Genomic DNA, 19,252 nt, shown 5'->3' with positions numbered 1-19,252 from the left:
AAAATTTTAACTAATAATGTTCAACGGACTTTTCCTTCAGGAATCTGTCCAAACCCCCTTTAAACTCAGCAAGGCCAACTGCTGTCACTACATTCTCCGGCAACGAGTTCCAGAGTCTAACTATGCGCTGAGTAAAGAAAAACTTTCTCCTATTTGTTTTACATCTACCACAAAACAAATAGGAGAAAGTTTTTCTTTACTCAGCGCGTAGTTAGACTCTGGAACTAGAAGGCGTGCAATGAAGCTATTAAGTATAAATGTATTACAAAGCAGAGAAAATATTTCTTCATTCAACATGTAATTAAACTCTGGAATTTGTTGCCAAAGAATGTGGTAGAAGCCGTTAGCTTAGCCGGGTTTAAAAAAGGTTTGGATAATTTCCTAAAAGAAAAGTCAATAAGCCATTATGAAGGCCTTGGGAAAACCCACTGCTGATTTCTAGACTAAGCAGCATAAAATCTGTTTTGCTGTTTTGGGATCTTTCCAGATATATTTGTAACCTGGATTGGCCACTGTTGGAAACAGGATACTGGGCTTGATGGACCTTCGGTCTGTCCCAGCATGGCAACGTTTATGTGCTTTATATAGCTTAGGGGTGGGCAATTAACGGGTTAAAATGTTTAACGCAGGACAATTTGTTTTAACGCTGGCCGGCATTTTTAACCCTGCCTCGCCCCTCACTCCCGCGCTATCTCATCTCCATTCTCGAGCAGCGGCATTGATCGCCATGCTTCCGACCCAGAAGACCTGCCTTTGCCTCGTCCCGCCCCTCCCCCCCGACGCAATGTCCTCTGTATGCCAGCAAGGCTTCTGGGTCATTAGCAGCGCTTGAGGGAAGAGAGGAAGCGTACAGATGCTATGCCCGTTCTCTAGACTATAAAGCGTGCAGAGCAGACGCTGTGTCCGTTCTCCGGACTGTAGCCTGTTCTCTGAGGTAAGGCCCATTGTAATTTTAAATCTTTTTCATCTCCCCCCTTTTTTTCAGCCAGTATGGTTTGAACTGGGTAACTGCTAGAAAGAGGGAAGGGATTAAGGAGATTTACTATGCACTGCTCAGCATGTATCTACCATGTATCTCGATGGAGAAGCGTAGTTAGTGGGGTCCCTCGGGTCTGTGCTGGGACCGCTGCTTTTTAACATATTTATAAATGACCTTGAGATGGGAGTAACTAGTGAGGTAATTAAATTCGCAGATGACACAAAGTTATCCAGGGTCGTCTCGTCGCGGGAGGAGTGTGACAGATTACAAGAGGACCTCGTGAGACTGGGGGATTGGGCGTCCAAATGGCAGATGAAGTTCAACGTTGACAAGTGCAAAGTGATGCACGTGGGAAGGAGGAACCCGAATTACGGCTATGTCATGCAAGGTTCCGCTTTAGGAGTTACGGACCGAGAAAGGGATCTGGGAGTCATCGTGGATAAGACGTTGAAATCTTCCGCTCAATGTGCTGCGGCGGCTAAGAAGGCGAACAGAATGTTGAGTATTATTAGAAAAGGGATGGAAAACAAGCATGAGGATGTTATAATGTTGTTATATCGCTCCATGGTGCGACTGCACCTGGAGTATTGTGTTCAGTTCTGGTCGCCTCATCTCAAAAAAGATATAAAGGAATTGGAGAAGGTGCAGAGAAGGGCGACGAAAATGATAAAAGGGATGGGACGACTACCCTATGAGGAGAGGTTAAGACGGCTAGGACTCTTTAGCCTGGAGAAAAGGCGGCTGAGGGGTGATATGATAGAGGTCTACAAAATAATGAGTGGGGTAGAGCGGACAGATTTGAAGCGTTTGTTTACGCTTTCTAACAATAATAGAACCAGGGGGCACAAGATGAAATTAGAATGTGGTAGGTTTAAAACAAATCAGAGAAAGTTTTTCTTTACTCAGCACGTAGTTAGACTCTGGAACTCATTGCCGGAGAAGGTAGTGATGGCAGCTGGCCTTGCTGAGTTTAAAGGGGGTCTGGACAGATTCCTGAAGGAAAAGTCCATTGATCATTATTAAATTTGGAGTTTTTTGCCAGATTCTTGGGGCCTGGATTGGCCGCTGTTGGAGACAGAGTGCTGGGCTTGATGGACCTTTGGTCTTTTTCCAGCGTGGCAGTGCTTATGTACTAATGCAAAGCAAGCTATTCTAATATTAGGAATTCAGGTACAAAACTGTTGCATTCTGTTCTCAGCCCATGTCTTGGTGTGGTCTAAATGCTCTGGTTCAGGCAGTGTGTGAGACCGTATTAATTTGCCCAGAGATAGACTGCGTATCGATGGCAGACGATGATTAAAGTTTATCAGATAATTGCGATCAACTTCACTTCTAGCCATAAATTCCGAAAAAATGTGTTCATCTAATACACAGCTCTCTCTCCCCAGTAACCTCCAGCGACCTCTGGTCTTCATTATATTGGGGGGGGGGGGAGGGAGGGTGATGCTGCAATTTGAGAATAAAAGCTGACAGGGAACAAGGCTGAAAGCTGAGTACGTGCGTTTCCCCATGCTTTGAAACTTCAATTGAAAAGAGAAGTAAGTGAGTCGGCAGAAAATGTGTGCTGCTGGGTTTTGAAAATGCAGGTGCCTTGCATACTTTTTCCTGCCCTTTTTACCTGTGCTGCCAGAGAGGGAAAGGGCTGGGACTGTGATGGAGGAAGGATTGGAGCTGGGGGCTGTACTGTGAGAGAAAGGGAGGGAGAGGGGGTATAACTAGAGCTGTGCTGGGAGTATGTGGGGGGGGGGGGGGGGTGAGAAGTGCCAGGCCCTTCAGGGAAAGACTTTCTGGTTACAGTACATTGATTACGTACTGGGATAAGTGGTGTACTATAACCAAAAAACCTTCCCTAAAGGTCCTGGCACTTCTCCCTCCCAGCACAGCTCCAGCCATACCCCTGTCCTTCCCTCTCTCTGTCTCTCCCAGTACAACCCCAGACCCCATCCTCCCTCCCATCAGATATTAAATTTCCTAGACCATAGAATGGCGATGAAGGTTTTAAAAACTACAGACGACAAAAAAAAAAAAAGCCAAGGCTGGATAATCTCAGCCATGCTGAGCATATGTTCACCTTCCAAAACGATGTCTGGGTCGACGTTTGAAAATTTGGAAAGTAGGATTTTAATCACCAATGTTGAGCATCTGTTCAAAAAGGATGTGTGGCTAAACGTTTGAAAATTGGAAACTCTACATGTCTTTTTTTTTTAATCGCACGATCAAAAAGTTTAATTGCTTGATTAATCATGATTAAAATTTGTAATCGTTGCCCACCCCTAATACAGAAATGTCCATATATTTAGAGACAGATGACTTTCCCCACCAATGAGTCCTTGCTGCTCCTTATACTGCAAAATATCCAGATCTCTTTCTGATTCCTGATTGGGAGAATGTCAAAAGCACAGGAGAAGCGGATATTATTATTATTATTTATTTGTTGCATTTGTATCCCACATTTCCCCATCTATTTGCAGGCTCAATGTGGCTTACATTGTTCCGTAATGGCGATCGCCATTTCCGGATTGAGAAATACAAAGTGGTGTTGCATTAAAGTTCATAAATGATATAGTAAATTATGGAGTGGAGGAGTGGCCTAGTGGTTAGGGTGGTGGACTTTGGTCCTGAGGAACTGAGTTCAATTCCCACTTCAGGCACAGGCAGCTCCTTGTGACTCTGGGCAAGTCACTTAACCCTCCATTGCCCCATGTAAGCCGCATTGAGCCTGCCATGAGTGGGAAAGCGCAGGGTACAAATGTAACAAAAATAAAATAGATACTATTGGAGATTCTACATGGATTGTTGCTACTATTGGAGATTCTACATGGAATGTTGCTATTCCACTAGCAACATTCCATGTAGAAGGCTGCGCAGGCTTCTGTTTCTGTGAGTCGTGCAGGACGTCAGACTCACAGAAGCAGAAGCCTGCACAGCCACATTGGTGACCTGCAAGGGCCGACTTCTACATGGAATGTTGCTAGTGGAATAATAGCAACATTCCATGTAGAATCTCAAATAGTAGCCACAGTGGAGGAGTGGCCTAGTGGTTAGGGTGGTGGACTTTAGTCCTGAGGAACTGAGTTCGATTCCCACTTCAGGCACAGGCAGCTCCTTGTGACTCTGGGCAAGTCGCTTAACCCTCCATTGCCCTGTGTAAGCCGCATTGAGCCTGCCATGAGTGGGAAAGAGCGGGCTACAAATGTAAAAAATAAATAAAATAGAGCAGGTTAGACATTCAAATATACAAAGTTCATTTCCGGCTTGAGAAATATAGTGGTATTATGGGGAGTTTGGTTTTGTTTAGTTTGGTAGAGTTTCATTGTCTAGTAATTAGGATGGATCATTGTGGTATGCCTTTTTGAACAGGTTGGTTTTCAGTAATTTTCAGAAGATTGATAGGTCGTGCATTGTTTTTATATGTAGACCCTAGAGCAGGGGGACACACCCAGTCAGTCAGGTTTTTAGGTTATCCACAATGAATATGCATGAGAAAAATTTGCATTCACTGTCTCCATTGTATGCAAATCGATCTCATGCATATTCTTTGTGAAATATCTTGAAAACCTGACTTGCTGGATGTGTCCCGAAAACTGAGTTGAGAACCCCTGCCTTAGAGAAAAGGGGACATTTCATGTGCAAATTATTATAACCCACCTCTAGAGTGGTCTAAAAACATTTGACATAAATAAATATTAACGCACACGAAACAAAACGTTTTCCAAAAGGAAAGAAAGCTGTAGAAATAGGGGACGTGATATGAAGCTGCAAAGAGGGAGACAGAGAAGCAACGTTGGAAAACACTTTTTTCACAGAAAGAATTAGCTCCAGAAAATATAGAGAACAGATTGAGCCAGTCTGGATTACACTTCCATTGAAAGCAATGGAAGTAAAACCTGGACTAACTCAATCTGTCCTTCTTTTTCTGGAACCGTATGGTAACCCTAGTAAAATACTGGATGTCTGGAATGTCCTACTGGAGAGGACGGTAGAGTCAAGGAACAAACAGCAGTGGATAGACACAGAGAATCCCTAATACAAACTAAGAACTATGGGCTTCAGCTCGAACAGTGGCGTTCCTGGGGGAGGGGCGGTGGGTGCGGTCCGCCCCGGGTGCACGCCGCTGGGGGGGTGCCGCGCATGCCTGTCCTCCTTCCTGTTCTGGGGCAGAGAAGAAGCATGGAACAACGGAGGACAGGCGCGCGGCACCCCCCCCCCAGCGGTGTGCACCCGGCGGGGGGGGGGGTTCCTTCGCAGGGGGTGTCCTTTCGCCAGGGGGGCTCCGCGCTGCATCGGGGGGGGGGCACTGCACCCGGGGTGCGGGGCGCATCGGCGATCTGCCCCGGGTGCTAGCCCCCCCAGGAACGGCACTGAGCTCGAAACAGCAGTGAAATTACTTTTTGCATGTGTTGAGAAGGCAAAAGGTGGTCAAACTGCAGACAGCAGCAGTTACAATCCTAAATAGAGGCACGGGGGACATGCGTTGCTCTTTTGCTTTCTCTATTGTTGCACTGAATGTAGAGTCTGGCTTCTTGAAGGTTCAGTTTAATTTCAGTCTACATGCCATTTGTAGTTTCTGGTTACTTATTCTATACTTTGTGTCTACCCACATTCTTCACGTGTGTGCAAAAGGCCAGGTATTCTGTTTGCATTGAATGTCTGGTGTAGAATTGGTCTGTACTAATCTGACCTTAGTTGAAGCATCAGGTACAGGCCTAATCAAAGACTTTGAAGGGGAGGGGGGTAGCTTGCTTATAGCTTAATGCTGTTTGTGCCTTTCGTGTCGCACCTCCAGAGTCTCTAATCACGGTCAGCACTACTTACACAATAAAATCTAAGATACAGTTGTCAACTGTATCTTAGAAACCGGACAGCTGGATTATGGACCATTTGCACCACAACAAATAAAAACAAAAAGAGCAGAAAAAACCAAGAGAAACTTCCGTTGGGGAAAAAACACAAGTTTATTCTTTATCCAGAGAGTTAGGATAAATAATAAGAAATAGTCATAGAAATAGTCTAGAATATGACAGAAATGAGAACATATATAGAAATGGAAATTACAATGGAAAGTGGGAACAGAACATTCTTTCAAACTCCCTGGCTTGGGAGCCAAAAGAGATGTACACTGCCCAATCTCCTATCTGGCAGAGAAATATTATATAGGGTTTCTTTTCCCTTTCAAGACAAAAGGGAGCACAAGGGGGAGGGGTTGTCACACCCCCTTAGTAAGCATCTTACAGTCAGTCAGGATCTCTAGTATCAATAAAATACATAGCATCTGTTTACATTCCCTTTGAAGACGTCTTGCCCCATCCTTGGCCACCTTTAAATCTAGACTGAAAGCCCACCTCTTTAACATTGCTTTTGACTCGTAACTACTTGTAACCACTCGCCTCCACCTACCCTCCTCTCTTCCTTCCCGTTCACATTAATTGATTTGATTTGCTTACTTTATTTATTTTTTGTCTATTAGATTGTAAGCTCTTGAGCAGGACTGTCTTTCTTCTATGTTTGTGCAGCGCTGCGTACGCCTTGTAGCGCTATAGAAATGCTAAATAGTAGTAGTAGTAGTAGTACTTGTGACCTGGATTGGCCACTGTTGGAAACAGGATGCTGGGCTTGATGGACCTTCGGTCTGTCCCAGTATGGCAATACTTACGTACTTAGGATTCTGAATGGAATCTTGTTAGTCTTTGGGATTCTAAATAGAATGTTGCTACACTTTGAAATTCTGCATGGAATCTTGTTATTCTTTAGAATTCTAGAATCTTGCTACTCTTTGGGGTTCTACATGGAATGTTGCTACTATTTGGGTTTCTGCCAGGTACTTGCCCCTACGTCTTGCCCCATCCTTGGCCACCTTTAAATCTAGACTGAAAGCCCACCTCTTTAACATTGCTTTTGACTCGTAACCACTTGTAGCCACTCGCCTCCACCTACCCTCCTCTCTTCCTTCCCGTTCACATTAATTGATTTGATTTGCTTACTTTATTTATTTTTTGTCTATTAGATTGTAAGCTCTTTGAGCAGGGACTGTCTTTCTTCTATGTTTGTGCAGCGCTGCGTACGCCTTGTAGCGCTATAGAAATGCTAAATAGTAGTAGTAGTAGTAGTACTTGTGACCTGGATTGGCCACTGTTGGAAACAGGATGCTGGGCTTGATGGACCTTCGGTCTGTCCCAGTATGGCAATACTTACGTACTTAGGATTCTGAATGGAATCTTGTTAGTCTTTGGGATTCTAAATAGAATGTTGCTACACTTTGAAATTCTGCATGGAATCTTGTTATTCTTTAGAATTCTAGAATCTTGCTACTCTTTGGGGTTCTACATGGAATGTTGCTACTATTTGGGTTTCTGCCAGGTACTTGCCCCTACGTCTTGCCCCATCCTTGGCCACCTTTAAATCTAGACTGAAAGCCCACCTCTTTAACATTGCTTTTGACTCGTAACCACTTGTAACCACTCGCCTCCACCTACCCTCCTCTCTTCCTTCCCGTACACATTAATTAATTTGATTTGCTTACTTTATTTTTTTGTCTATTAGATTGTAAGCTCTTTGAGCAGGGACTGTCTTTCTTCTATGTTTGTGCAGCGCTGCGTACGCCTTGTAGCGCTATAGAAATGCTAAATAGTAGTAGTAGTAGTAAGATGCAGTTGGTTTCTTGTCTAAAATGTTTTTGGATATTATATCTCTTCTATTCATATTTTTATTCTAATTCTAAAAAGAGGATGCAAGAGTTAATTACTTTTCCTTCTTATTCTAAGGACAAGAGTTAAAAACTGCTTCCCTTAGAGGTGTTACATCTCTCTGTCAGCTCAGACCCTGTGTTTATGTCATAACATAGATCTCCTTGTGTTCAAAGAGATGCATAATAGGACTATTGCTATGGGCTTCCAGAGATCTGTATCAGGGAGATAGTGTTTGATCTAATTGTTCTAGGCAGAGAAAGAAGTCTTCTGCAAGTGTTATTTCCCTCACTGTTACAAGATATGCAAGGCGCAGTGCCCCGAAGGGTGCACGGAGCCAGAAATAATATGGCGCCGTGCCCCGACGGGCACGCGCACTAATCCCAGCGGGGGGCGAGCACGGCGAGGGAAGGGACAGGCCCCCGTCACCAGTGGCTCCCCGCTGGGCAACGGGAGGAGCCAAAAGGGGGGCTTAAAAGCCCAGGTGTAAGCCGGGTCGACCTCTTCCGGTCGCCGCGGCCAGCTAAAGTACACCCATCCCCCCCCCGTCCCCAGTAAAGCATAATGAACGCAAGTAGAAATAGTCGCAGCGTGGGCAGGGTACCCAAGCCAGTTGACATTTTGCTAGGCAGCTAGCAGCTGCGGATACCATACGGCTCCCTTGCTGTGCGGTGGGGAGCCCTGTTCGCGATTAGCCAGTCTTGCTAGGGCGGCGGACTTGGCTTGGGGTATTTGAGCCAGAGGCTGAAAGCGGCTTGGGTATGCCCAGGGTTAAGATATGTTGTTGTATTTAAATAAAGCTGCGGCCAAGTTGTGCCAAATCTAGAAAATATGTGTGAAGTCTTTATTCAGTAAAAGGATGAATACGGTATATGGGGCCCGAGGGGTCTCGGCTGCCTATGTTAAAAGTCAATCTCATTTGCTTTGAAATAGCCTTATACAAAAGATCTGGGAAAGACTTCTGTCTGTAGTATTCCCTGAGGCCTGATCTTGCTCAATGAGAGAGATATTGTGGGCATTCAGGTTTAATCACCTGACTTGGCAAGAGGGGGGAGGTAGAGAATGAAGTGACTTGCTATTCCAGCAAACTTTCCCCTGTTTTAGAAAGAGAAAAACCTCTATTTCTCCCTGTCCAAATATGAGGAATTAATTCTGTATATTAAATAATTGGAGGCCTTCCACCTCCTACAACAAAGCCACACTGTATTCATCTTTACCATGTATGTATGCGCCTTAATGCAACGACTTTTGTACTCTGTTACCCGGAAATGGCAACAGCCATTACGGCAAATGTAAGCCACGTTGAGCCTGCAAATCGGTGGGAAAATGTGGGATACAAATGCTACAAATAATAATAATAGCATCAGTTACCACCCTAAACAAAGACCTTGAGCGGGTAACCTGTAAGGAGCAGCCTTGTAAGACTAGACTGACTGGATGGACTAGTTCAGTCTCTATCTTCTGGCATCTATTATGTTACTCTAAGTATTGAAGACACTTCCTGGAGAGCCCGAGGGTCTTATTTCTCTTCCTTTTTCTTCAGCATCTTCGGGGCCTACAGCACAGATGTGGTCACCAGCACCTCATTCAGTGTCAACGTGGACTCCATGAACAACCCCATGACCCGTTGTCACCAACAGCAAGAAGTTGCTCAAATTCAGCTTCTTGAGTCCATTAATCATTATTTCAGGTATGGCTGTGATCAGTCTTTGGTTTATATACAGAAATTCATAAGGGTTTTCTTCGTGTCTCTAAATGCCTTACTATTTTATACGTTTTTCTGTTACCGCCAAGAAATTTTGATTGGTGCGTTATAAATGTTAGTAAATAGGTGTGCGCGCATCAGTGCCATAGTGAGGGTGCCTGACACCCGGGGCGGGTCGCCGCTGCGCACCCCCCCCCCTGGGTGCAGGGCGTGGCGCCCCCCCCCCTCCGGAGCGCTCCACCCCCGAAACGCACCCTACCTTTCAGCGGGGGAGCGCGGGAGGGCCGATCCGCCCCCAGTGCACGTCACTGGGAGCTGCATCGGCTCTGCTGCTTTCCTGCTTTCTCTGCCCCGGAACAGGAAGTAACCTGTTCCGGGGCAGAAAGAGCAGGGAACCAGCGAGCCGACACCCCCCCCTAGCGCGTGCACCCGGGGCGGACCGCCCCCCCCCTTCCTACGCCCGTCGCACATCTGTATATTTGTACAAATTCATAGCTCAGAGCAAAAAGAGAGGGAAAAACAGCATACACAAAAAGTATATCAATAGAAATCAAACCAAATAAAACATGGAAAAGAAAATAAGATGATACCTTTTTTATTGGACATAACTTAATACATTTCTTGATTAGCTTTCGAAGGTTGCCCTTCTTCGTCAGATCGGAAATAAGCAAATGTGCTAGCTGACAGTGTATATAAGTGAAAACATTCAAGCATTACTATGACAGTCTGACAGGGTGGGAGGACAGCCACCCAACTTAAAACACAAGCTAATCAGAAGTAAACTTCCATCACAGACTGAAAAGGAACAGAAGGGTACACTTCCCTGTAATTTATCCAGTTGCAAACTATGCCAAAACATTTCACAGGACCCCACAGTCATCCACAAAGGAAAGATATTCAACATAAAGGAATATTTCACTTGCTCATCTTCCAATGTGGTATATATCATTCAGTGTAAAAATGTAACGAAGGATGCTATATTGGAGAAACAGGCCAGATGCTTAAGACAAGATTCAATTTACATAGACATCACATGAACAATACTGGTGCCAGTAGGGCTCCCACCACTGTTGGTCAGCATTTTACAGGACCAGGACACTGTACCAGTGACTTCACAGTGAGAATCCTGAAAGGTAACTTTAAAACCATACAAGAACGTAAGACCTTTGAAGTCAGAATGATTGAATATTTTAACACCCAACAGAAAAGACTTAACAAGGATCTGGGGTTCCTAGCCCATTATAAACCATAAAGCTGTATTTCTCTGTTGATCACCCTCCCCTCACCTATCCACACCCATCCTGTTAGAATATCAATGATATGCTTTGATGTCCCCATGCATACCTCCTACCCACCCCCTCCTCCCACCCTGTCAGACTGTCATAGTAATGCTTGAATGTTTTCACTTATATACACTGTCAGCTAGCACATTTGCTTATTTCCGATCTGACGAAGAAGGGCAACCTTCGAAAGCTAATCAAGAAATGTATTAAGTTATGTCCAATAAAAAAGGTATCATCTTATTTTCTTTTCCATGTTTTATTTTGTTTGATTTCTATTGATAACCTTAAGAGTGGACTAACACGGCTACCACACTCCTCTACAAAAAGTATACAAACCGAAAAAAAAACACAACTGGGCCTTCAAGGCTGAGACAACAGGAGTTCTTTATTAATGAGGACCCACTCATTAATAAAGGACTCCTGTTGTCTCAGTCTTGAAGGCCAGTTGTGCTTTTTCGGTTTGTATACAAATTCACAGCTGCCATGGTTATTTGAGTCTTTACAGTTTCTAGTTTCTTCAGGTCCAGTTTGAGGTCCATTATTAATGCATGTTTTCTTTTAATCCACAGTTCTCTTTCCATTTATCGTTCCTGTTTTGGACAAAATGAAGTTCTCTTTTTTTTCTGCGGAAATCACAAATTTCTTTCTAAACGCAGTCACTAGTATCAAGGCCAAACGCTTACAGGAAGGTAATCCGGTGAGTCTGACCTACTCCCATTTCTGCTTCATGTTTAATTATGTTTATTGGTCAAATTAGTAGAAGCATTTGGAAATCCACAAATGACCAAACGTTTACCAACTCTATCGAGTGTTTATGAATGACTGAGGAGAGTCACCAGGACAAACATATTATACAAAGCAACTCTTCCCATTAGAGATACAGGATATGTCTTCCTCTGAGCCACGGAGAACAAGGGGGACATATTAAGAAAATATAGTTATTTATTTATTTAGATTTTGCTCACACCTTTTTCAGTAGTAGCTCAAGGTGAGTTACAGTCAGGTACACTGGATATTTCTCTGTCCCTGGAGGGCTCACAATCTAAGTTTGTACCTGAGGCAATGGAGGGTTAAGTGACTTGCCCAAGATCACAAGGAGCAGCAGTGGGATTTGAACCGGCCACCTCTGAATTGCAAGACCGATGTTCTAATCCACTAGGTCACTCCTCAACTGTCAGGTCTCTAGATAGTCTAATTCCCTAGTATTTGATACTGGTCTCCTCCCAAAGAAAGGGAAAGTGGCCCACCCAGTTCTGCTTGATTGATAGTTGCAAGGGCATTGTCCATTATGGTCAGATATCAGCTTTGTCTTTGTCCTGGTTCTGGGTTCCTTTCTCTGGTCCCGGGTCTACTTCTTCGGGGCAGTGGGTTCTGTAGCACAATAATAGAACACACAAGGGTGACTTGGCAAAAGGTATTTTATGTAGAAATAGGCTTACAGCACTTAGGGCAGAGAGATAATACAGCACTGCTTCTGTGTGTCTCTGGATCTGCCTGATGTCTGTCAGTGAATGAGTGTCTCTGTCAGGGCTGAGCAGGGCGATGTGTGTGGAATGGCTGCAGGTAGGAGGGGTGTATGGAGATGTGTGTGTATGTCTTTCTCTCTTCCAGTAGCGTAGCCAGAGTTTAATTTTTAGATGGGCCTGGAGGTGGACTGGGTGGGCACAGGCCTCGCATTTCCTCTCCACCCGCTACCACCCCCCCCGCCCGCCCGCCGCCGCATTTCCTCTCCATCCGCCCACCGCCGCCACATTTCTTCTCCACCCGTGACCCCCCCCCCCCAACAGTCCCCTGCACATGGTCAGTTCTGGTCATTTTTACTGACCTGAAGCGCCATTCTCCCTCCAGCACCGGCGATTCCCATAGCCAGCCTTCTGCCAGCGCGCGTCGTCGGATCCTCTTCTCAGGAGCGTCCCGCCTACTCTGCAACTTCCTGTTTTCCACAAAGGTGGGACGCAGGAAGTTGCAGAGTAGGCGGGACATGCCTGAGAAGAGGCCCCTACGACACGCGCTGGCAGAAGGCTGGCTATGGGAATCGCCGGTGCTGGAGGGAAAACGGCGCTTCAGGGCAGTAAAAGTGAGCAGGCCACGCGGACCGGGAGCGTGGGCAGAAGAGGCTGGGCGGGCCTGGAGCAAAAGTGGCTGGGCCTGGGCCCGTCCAGGCCCACCCGTGGCTACGCCCCTGCAACATCCGTCTCTGGGTTTAAATAACCGAATTCTTTGCCCATGCACCGACCTGTGATGTAATTTGCTTGGTTTTACTAAGGAGGTGTGAATTCCTGTGAAGGTACAGTTTATGGAAACAGTGGTTTATTTCTATTGTTCTCCTGAGCACTGACCCCGGTCTGTTTTATTGCTCGGAAGCACAGGTGTAAAAACATCCAGAGGCAGGAGTCATCCTGTCTTGCACTGACATTCCCAGGGATCAGACTAGGAAGGGGGGAAGAGAATTTCCTAGCTGCTCTCCCAGAGGCTTCTGGCTGGCACTCAGAGTAGGCCCTGAAGCCTCAATTAGGCTAATTTTCAGGGGTTAGGACCTTGCACAGCCTAAGGAATTGCTGACAGGCATCACCATAGACTTTAGTACATAAGTAATGCCACACTGGGAAAAGACCAAGGGTTCATCGAGCCCAGCATCCTGTCCACGACAGCGGCCAATCCAGGCCAAGGGCACCTGGCAAGCTTCCCAAACGTACAAACATTCTATACATGTTATTCCTGGAATTGTGGATTTTTCCCAAGTCCATTTAGTAGTGGTTTATGGACTTGTCCTTTAGGAAACCGTCTAACCCCATTTTAAAACTCTGCTAAGCTAACCGCCTTCAGCACGTTCTCCGGCAATGAATTCCAGAGTTTAATTATGCGTTGGGTGAAGAAACATTTTCTCCGATTTGTTTTAAATTTACTACTCTGTAGTTTCATCGCATGCCCCCTAGTCCTAGTATTTTTGGAAAGCGTGAACAGACGCTTCACATCCACCTGTTCCACTCCACTCATTATTTTATATACCTCTATCATGTCTCCCCTCAGCCGTCTCTTCTCCAAGCTGAATAGCCCTAGCCTCCTTAGTCTTTCTTCATAGGGAAGTCGTCCCATCCCCGCTATCATTTTAGTCGCCCTTCGCTGCACCTTTTCCAATTCTACTATATCTTTCTTGTTAAGAGCAAAACCTGAATAATAACCAAATTTTTCCGCAGCAGGTCCAAAGGATTGTAAGGTGTGCTGAGGCTGTGTTAATACAACAAAACATCATTTGCAAATACCGGCACACATTTCTGCTGTACATGGAAGATGGCATAGGCGGTCGGTGGCCCAACTGTTTGGGGAGGCTAAAGGGGGCGGGGTTAGGGGTGGGGCCAGGGGTGGAGCTTACATCCATAATTGTCTGATGATAACACAGAAAAAAATAAATAAATAAAAATAAAAGTCACAATTAATACCTTTTATTAAATTTAGATATTAGATATGTATCATATGTCAAAGAATAAAGTGGTTGCTCAAAGCATATTCTAACCACAATCGCTCAACTGCAAAACACTATGCACTTCTTTGTGCAAAAACACACTCAGAACCTTACTGTACCATAAATATTACACTGGGCAGAACCTAATACACCAATATACCACCCATACGGAAAATGCAAACCGTCAACAATATGAAACAAGGGATCATATCATCACAATTCTCATGTAGAGCCACAAAACACCCTAATTCATGTTTAATGTGGGATAAAATGCCATAAATAAGTAAATAAATATCAACTTTTATTATTGAGCACCTGATTCTCAAAGTGGACATATTCCAAACACTATAATGAAAATAAAATGATCTTTTCTACCTTTGTTGTCTGGTTGTCCGATTCTGCTGCTATCTGTTCTCAGTGCAGGTCAGGAAGTCATCCTCGTTAAATATCTCCCTGGAACCCAGCCAAGCGCCCACCCCCCCCTGCTCTCCCAGCAGTAAGGTAAACAAACCATAAACCAATTTCTACAATTGGTTACACAAGGCTAGAGGACTTTCACTGCAGCTCCTGCTGTGAGGATGGAGGTAAATCAACAATTTAAACCTCTCAGAGCACAGCAGGGGAAGCTTAGCCTGTCCAAGCCTCTTATACCGGGCGCCTATGGAAGATGGTGCTGGTGAGCCGAAAGGGACAAATTCAATAAATAGCACCAAAAACTGGGCGGATTACATTTAAGAAAGCCAGACAGTCACTGGGAATATACACCAATAGGACCCGAATTATACAAAAACCATTACATAGTCAAATATTTCCTGAACAAATAGGATTTCAGCGACTTCCTAAACATTAAATAGTTACGTATAATTCTAATTTGTCCACGAATAGAATTCCAAATAGCCGGAGCTTGATAAAATAAACCGTTTGGTGTAGGAAAGTGCAATATCATACATCTCACAATCTATTATTGCTAGAAGACAGATCTACTAACTTTGACATATATAGCGGAGCCTGGCCATAAAGTACTTTGAAAATTAGTGTACAAACCTTAAAACAAATGCAGGCCTCAATTGGCAGCCAGTGCAAATCAATCAGAAAACGAGTAACTCGATCATATGTGTGAGCCTGATATGAAGCGTGAAGCCATATCCTGGACTATTTGAAAATTTCTTACATAGTAACATAGTCAATGACAGCAGATAAAGACCTGATCGGTCCATCCATTCTGCCTAACAAGATAAGCTCATTTTACATGGTATGTGATAATTTATCAAAACATTAACAAATCTGCTTAGAGCAATAAATTAAGAAACTTGTAGAAAAATGCTCTAAATAGGAATTATTACCCGTGCATATGTAAAAAGTTACTTTTAAGAAGATTATAAGTAAAGGCCTCACAAGCCCAGGGTACCAACTCAGTGGACACACCTGTAATGGCTTTCCTCACGGGCCAACCACCACCTCCGATATTTCAAGGGTTTTACACCAAAAGGAACAAAGATGGATATATCATTTACAAACGGTAATCCCTAATGGCCTCAATGGCCCCATGGAATGGGAAGTTTTTTATGAATACATTAAGTAATCGAGAAACAATTGCTTTATACTGATTAATTTTGAGACGCTGATCCCTCAGGAAGTGATGTCATCCACACAAAAAACGTTTCAACCGCTTGAACGTCTTTATAAGCAGTCGCCATTTTGACTCGCATTGTATGCAATATGGAAGATGAGTGTTTTTGCATATCCTCTGCTGACGAAGCAACGAAACAGTGAGAATTCTATGACTGTCGAGAGAGATCGATTATAACTATATTTTGTGGGACTTTTGTAGCTTTCTTGATACTACATCAACATTGGAGGTGTGTTACCATACCACCCTCTGTTGTTTTTTTTTTTTTTACTGCGGATTGAATTAAGTTGTGTCACTCTGCAGGTTTTTCGGAAGTGGTGGTTGGCCCATGAGGAAAGCCATTACAGGTGTGTCCACTGAGTTGGTACCCTGGGCTTGTGAGGCCTTTACTTATAATCTTCTTAAAAGTAACTGTTTACATATGCACGGGTAATAATTACTATTTAGAGCATGTGATACTTTTACACCAGAGTTTGATTTGTCCTTGCCTTTCTCAAGCAACAGAACGTAGAAGTCTGCCCTATACTAAAAGTTCTGAAGATTCTGGAATCCTAAAGAGTTACAAGATTCTGGAATCACAATTAGTAGCAAAATTCCATGTAGAACCCCAAAGAGTAACATAGTAAATAACGGCAGATAAAGACCTGTATGGTCCATCCAGTCTGCCCAACAAGATAAACTTATTTTACATGGTATGTAATACTTTATATGTATACCCGAGTTTGATTTGTCCCCACCTTTCTCAGGGCAGACCGTAAAAGTCTGCCCAGCACTGTTCCTGTTCTGAAGCTAACGTCGAAACCCCTTAAAACTTACACTCCAGCCCATCCATATCTATTCAGCCACGATCAGGGCGCAGACCGTAGAAGTTCGCCCAGCATTGGTTTTACTCTCCAATTACCGGCGTCACCACCCAACCTCCACTAAGATTCCATAGATCCATTCATTCTAAACAGGATTCCTTTGTGTTTATCCTACGCATGTTTGAATTCCATTACTGTTTACATCTCCACCACCTCCCGTGGGAGGGCATTCCACGTATCTACCACCCTTTCCGTGAAAAAATACTTCCTGAGTCTGCTCCACTTCAACCTCAATTCATGTCCTCTAGTCTTCTTCATCAATTTTTTTTAACATCTGTGTAAATACTGTTACTATAGCCCAGTAGCGGCAAAACCAAACTTGGTAACCAACAACTGGTCAATCAAAAAGATACCGAATCCTTCTCAATTTTCTCAAAACAAGATTTTTTCTCAAGCAAATTTACTTGAGTCTCTAACCTCACGAGGTTATCAAAAGTTATCCCCAAAAGTAGAACTCTTAGGCGCCAAGTCATAGAACAGTGCCTAAGTTTCATCCCCATTTTGGCACCTAACGTTTTGTTACCTCCCATTGCCACGCCAAAGGTTTGGCATCTAATTCATGAATAGCTATTTATAGGACTCTCCCCACATTGCCCTTTGCAGAATTAGGAAACAAAAGCTCCACCATGGTGACCGTGACATTATTGGCAGGATACTGAAGTGGATTTGTGGTCTGAAGATCGAGTAAGGAAACCTACTGAAGTGGAGGAACCGAAGAGCCCTACAGGATGGCCAAGAAGCAGTGGAAGAGAGTAGGGTTACAAGATGGGTCTTCCAACACTGGACACTAAACACAAGCACACTGGTTGGTTCTGAAAACACGTCTTTATTTTGCACAGCTGGGACCTGACTGTGTTTTGGCATAAAAGCCTGCCTCAGGGGTTTGCTGTAGGTAAGGAAGTGATAAAGTTCTTCTAAAATAGCACTTGATACCACAATTCGAAAATAGACGAGAATATCACTAGCAGGGACAGACTGAGAGTGATCTGTGCCCTCGGGCCCCACCAGCCACTGCCCACCGCCGTGCTGCTGCTGACCCCTCCCGCACACTACAGTCCCTCGAGCCTCAGTTGGCCCTTCCTGGTCCTACTTTGAAGGTCCCTGGTGGTCTAGTGGCTTCTTTGGGGGCAGGAAAGAACCCCACCCTTTCCTGCCCATTACAACTATTCTGTCTGGTGCCGCTGTGTTTTTAAAATGGGTTCCTAAACTTCCCGTGGTAGTCTCGTCAGCCATTTTGAAAACACGGGGGTGGGGCGCCAGGCAGAACAGCAGCAATGGGCAGGAAAGAGTGTTCTTTCCTGCCCCCGTAGAGGCCACTAGACCACCAGGGGCCTTCAATGTGGGATCGAGGAGGGCCCACTGAGACTTGGGGGGCTATAGTGTGTGGTGGGGGAGGGGGAGGGAAGATCCTCTGGGCCCTTGGGCACTGCCCGGTTGCCCGAATGGTCAGTCCACACCGGAGTAGCTTCCTGGCACAAGTGCGGGAAGTCACAAAAATGGCACTCTTGCGAAAACACGGTCAGGTCCCAGCTGTTTGCAAAATAAAGACATGTTTTCAGAACCAACCAGTGTGGTTGTGCTTTGTGTCCAGTGTTGGAAGACCCATGTTTATAACCCTATTCTCTTCTGCTGCTTCTTGGCAATCCTGTAGGGCTCATCGCCACTTCAGTACTAGTAGGTTTCCTTACTCCCTCTTTAGACCACAACACCTAGTCTTCCCTGGTGGTCTCCCTTCCAAGTACTCCCAGGCTTCAGCTGCTTAATTTCCAAGATCTAACAAGACCAGACTCTCCCAGAACAGTGTAACTAAGGGTATCGGGTTTTTAAAAGATAAAAAGTCGCAGTACATTGAAGGCGTCTTTTAGTTACACTTGCTGTACCTTGCCTTGAGTCAATACATATTGTTTGTTTTCTTTTCTTGTTAAGCTCATGCCTTTTTATTTGTAGCTCAAGGTGAGGTACCCTCAGGTATGATAACTATTTCCCTGTCCCAAAGGGATTATGAAATGGTTAGTGCAGGAATAGCTCGTGAACCCTTACTGCCTACAAAATGGGTGGTGGTAAGTGAACATATACATTTTTTTAATGGCTATGCACTAATGGAAACATTTCCACATGGCCATTAATACAAAATATAGAAAAAGGCCATTTTTACGATTGCAGTAACAATGGCGGTGCATGGAAAAACCCTTCGTAAGAACGTGCTAAGGCCACTTTTATCACAGCTTTGTAGAAGGGCCTCATAGTTAATAAATAGGCCTCTTTGAGTATCATGGGGCTTGCATTAAATCACATTAACGCACAAATGAGTCTCTAAGCTTGTACTTGGGGCAATGGAGGGAGAAGTGACTTATCCAAGGTCTGAGGATTGCAAGTTGGAGATGTGAAATTTGATTTCTTGCTTCCCTGGTTCTCAGCCTGCTCAGGGCTTAATTCTGCACATGGCTGCAAGCTGAATATCGCCCCCCCCCCCCCCCCCCGGAGTTCACTAGGTGCAATATACACAGACAACATGTAAAAGCCTCTCATTGGTCAGAACCGAGTGTCACCACTGAGGTGGGTATATAACAAATCTGTAAAATACTGCTCTCCTTATTTCCCCAGGCACCAGTGGCATAGCTATGTGGGGCCACGAGGGCCTGGGCC

The 19,252-nt window shown here is 44.6% G+C and overlaps 1 protein-coding gene across 1 annotated transcript in view; it reads left to right on the top strand.

Moving 5' to 3' along the window:
* The window catches only part of LOC115476722 (cytochrome P450 3A9-like), a 54,470-nt gene that overhangs the window by 14,839 nt on the left and 20,379 nt on the right, over positions 1-19,252 (top strand). The window contains 3 exon segments of the mRNA XM_030213274.1: positions 9,206-9,283; positions 9,285-9,352; positions 11,220-11,347. Of these exon segments, the coding sequence (XP_030069134.1) occupies positions 9,206-9,283; positions 9,285-9,352; positions 11,220-11,347 (274 nt within the window).

The sequence above is a fragment of the Microcaecilia unicolor genome, chromosome 8, assembly GCF_901765095.1.
Source record: "Microcaecilia unicolor chromosome 8, aMicUni1.1, whole genome shotgun sequence".
NCBI classification, from domain to species: Eukaryota; Metazoa; Chordata; class Amphibia; order Gymnophiona; family Siphonopidae; genus Microcaecilia; species Microcaecilia unicolor.
This window is presented reverse-complemented; position numbering and strand designations above follow the sequence as displayed.